General features: G+C 36.7%; 1 protein-coding gene across 1 annotated transcript in view; it reads left to right on the top strand.

Annotated features, from left to right (window-relative positions):
* Positions 1-550: 550 nt before the first annotated feature.
* The window catches only part of FANCB (FA complementation group B), a 23425-nt gene continuing 20239 nt past the window's right edge, over positions 551-3736 (top strand). The window contains 1 exon segment of the mRNA XM_006172263.3: positions 551-1551. Within this exon segment, the coding sequence (XP_006172325.1) occupies positions 613-1551 (939 nt within the window). The 5' untranslated portion in view covers positions 551-612.

Consider the following 3736-nt stretch of genomic DNA (forward strand, 5'->3'; position numbering starts at 1 on the left):
TTTTTATTTTGGGGGTTTCATTGTCATAGAACCTGCTCAGGCTTCTGTCTCCAGGAAGCAGGAGCCTAATTGCCTGGACAGTGGGGAGCAGTCTTATCCAAGAATCACCATATTTGGAGAGAACTAAACTTTGAGACAAACCATTGACTAAATTGTCATTCTAAAGGGGCTAAAGCAGAGTGCCAAACCAGATTAGCATTGGTATGGTAGAAACAGAAATTCTCTGAGCCAGAAAGAATAGCTGAAGTCACTTTTAATAGAGCATCTAAAACTTTAAGTACATGCTGCGAACACATTTGGCTATCTTTTTTAATGTGGTTATTGGCATGCTTAACAAGCTGTCTTTTAAGGGATGTACAGAAATAGTATTTGGGATATGTTTTTTCCAATAAACATGAGATTGTCAAAATGGTATAAAAAGCTTAAGAATGTTTACTTAATAAAATTTATAGTTACCTATGTAGTAGTTCCCTAACAGAACTATCTTTTCTTTCTCCCCAGCTCTGCGTATTTTATTGCAATTTTTCTTATTTCTTTTTTAGATTTAAAAGAATCAACTGGAATCAGTTTGCATTTGAAAATTGGTTCAACACAAGGACTTGGTATTGTGCAATGACTAGCATTCAAGCAATGTCATCCAACCAAGAAAGGCTCTTATGTTATAATGGGGAAGTCCTTGTTTTTTGGTTGTCTAAAGGAAATTTTACCGGTAAAGGGCCTGTATTATTACATGTCAGAAGAATGGTTTTTGACAAAGGAACAAGCACATTTGTTCAGAAGTCCACTGGATTCTTCAGCATAAAGGAAGAAAACTCTCATTTTAAAATTATGTGTTGCAGCTGTGTATCAGATTTCAGAACTGGAATTAACCTCCCTTGTGTTCTGCTACAAAGAAATAAAAAGGAAAGCATTTTCAAATATTTTCTACTATTTCTTCACAATAGCAATACATTTGAAAAGTATTTGAGCTTTAAACTAGGCCATGATTTGAAGGACAGCGTAAGGGTCCTCGATGGCCCTTTAATTTTATGGCAACATATCAAAACCTTCTGCTGTTTCTCTTCCAAAACTGGCAAAGTTATTAGTTTGTCAGATAACTTTTCCTCTATTGAATGGGTAGGGGAGATTGAAAATCTAGGTATGGTTTTATTGGGACTAAAGGAATGTTATTTATCAGAGGAAGGATGTATCCAAAAGCCTTCAGAATCAGATTATACAATTCAGAATTCCAAATTTTGTGTATACTCTCTTGAAACTCAGGAAGTATTAAGCAATACATACATTATCCCTCTTGCTTATAGTAGTTTGGTAACTTGTGTGCATGTCTGTGCAACAACGATTGTTAACAACCAGTTAAGGATGTCTCTGATTGTCCTTACTCGAAAGAATCAGCTTATTTTATTCCAAAATGGAACTCCTAAAAGTGTGTGCCAGCTTCCATTTGGAGATCCTTGTGCAGTTCAGCCTATGGATTCAGGTAGAGGAAACATCTTTTTCATCGTATCCTTTGGGTCCAGTGATGCTTGTGCTGTTTTGGAAAAGAATTTTCAGGTAGAGTGCTTGCTTATTCTCATCTTGATTATTTTGGTGTTCTTGGACCTTTTCAGCATTCCTATGCTTAATAGAGTTCTTCCTGGACTCTCATTACCTAAGTCAGTTTTTAGGACTGCACTTAAAATCATACATGCAGGGACTTCAAAAAATGAAATTAAAGTACATGTTCATTTTATTACAAAAATTTTGAAAGCCAAACATACTTTTTCATAATGTGCATTTCCATGAGTATTTGAAGACTCCCTGTATATTACATCATTCATTTTTCTTAAAGTTATCTCAGTAGTAACTGATAATCGTAATTTTTTTGCTTTGCCATTTTGAGTCATTAAGCCGTTGAGTTGTTTGCAAATATATAGATAAATATATAACTAATTGTTATGTATGGTATTTCAGTGTAATGTTTTCCAATTTTTGTTGTAATGATAATTAAATGTGTATTTTTCACTTAATGTAAGATTATTAGAGATTGGACTTCATAAGCCTTTTCAGAAAACTCAGTCATTCACTTTTTTCATAAAGGTTTTTGCTGTAGTGTGCGTGTGCTCGCCAGAGAGAGACAGAGACAAATGGTGGGGAGCGGAGTAAGAAATCACCCTCCAGGAAGGATGGCCATGCTGCAATCTCTTCTCCTCTTGGGATTCCCGGCACGCATACACATATGCCCAACATTATTTTGAAGCCAACTGATCTGGGACTCAAACCGCTATTGATCATGTGAGAGTCCTGCACCTAAACCACTGTGCCACCTGCTGGCCTCATGTCATTCACTAGTTAAAAAGTTAGTAATTATTCTAACTTACTTGTCACTCAATTTTATTTCTGAAAATGAAATGCATGGAAATTCCTTAAAATATATCCCTATCCCTTAAGAGACAAATAATTGTTCTCCAGTGATAAGTGGTATTTATTCTAAGAACTGTTGCCTAGAGATTTTTTTTTTATCATGTTGTATTTTGAAACTCAGAGCAGATCTTTGAGTTAGGTATCATAGTCTTATCTTTTAATGTAAGACTTAGAAATTACTTTAAAATACTCACTGGTATTGAACATTGAATATCAGGTAAAAAGGCACAGAAAATGAATAGGAAATTGGAAGTTTATAACTTTGTATCTCCACCTTCTCCTCCTCTGATGGTTTTGGTAAAATTGCATCCTTCGGACTTAAGATATACATCAACTCATTGAGTTATGTGATGCAGTGTTTAAAAGTCATTGTTGCTAGTCAAAAATTTCTCTTCCAAAAGAAATTTAGTACATTATACAGCTTTTTAAGTTTGTTTTGTACTTCACAAAAAAAAAAAAAAAACCAAAAAACCAGTTATTGCTTTCTTTTGTGTGCCCTGACTGTATATATCAGAAGCTCAACTAAAATATTTATCATTGTATTGTCATCTTAATATAGAATTTTGGGGACCAGCAGTTGGCATAATGGCTATGTTACTGGACTCCCATGTAGTTGACCCACTGGACTCCCATGTAGTTGACCCGGACCCGGTGGCTTGTACTCACGCTGGGCGTGTGTGCATGTGTGCCCAAGATCCCGAGAGGAAAATGGAGGAGAAGGGATTGCAGTGTGGCCATTCCCCCTGGGGGGTGATTTCTCACTTTCTGTCTCTCTGTCTCTCTGTCTTTCTGGCAAGCACACATACCCTATAGCAAAAACCTCTCAAAATATATAAATAAATAAAGAATTTTGATCCATGTTTTTAAAAGTTTGAGATACATTTTTGGAGAGGTTTTTGCTATAGAGCATGTGCGCTTGATAGAAAGAGACAGAAAGCGAGAAATCACCCCCCAGCGGGGATGGCCATGCTACAATCCCTTCTCCATTCTCCTCTCAGTATGTTGGGTACGCACACACACGTGCTCAGCATGAGTTTAAGCCACCGGGTCCGGGACTCAAACTGCAGTTGACTACATGAAAGTCCAGCTAGCCATTATGCCAAATGCTGGTCGTGAGATGTGTTATTTATGTGAATTGTTTTGTGTGTTTGTGTGTGAAGAAATGGCAAATTGGAGTTGTATTGGGTTGTCGGGAAAGTCATGATCCATTTTTGCATAGAAAAACATGGACAAAAATATATGTATATATTTTTTTGGAGAGGTTTTCGCTATAGGGTGTGTGCGCTCGCCAGCCAGACAGAGAGAGACAGAGAGACAGAAAGCGAGAAATCACCCC

The sequence above is a fragment of the Tupaia chinensis genome, unplaced genomic scaffold (genome assembly GCF_000334495.1).
Source record: "Tupaia chinensis unplaced genomic scaffold, TupChi_1.0 Scaffold139055_1, whole genome shotgun sequence".
Classification (NCBI taxonomy): Eukaryota; Metazoa; Chordata; class Mammalia; order Scandentia; family Tupaiidae; genus Tupaia; species Tupaia belangeri.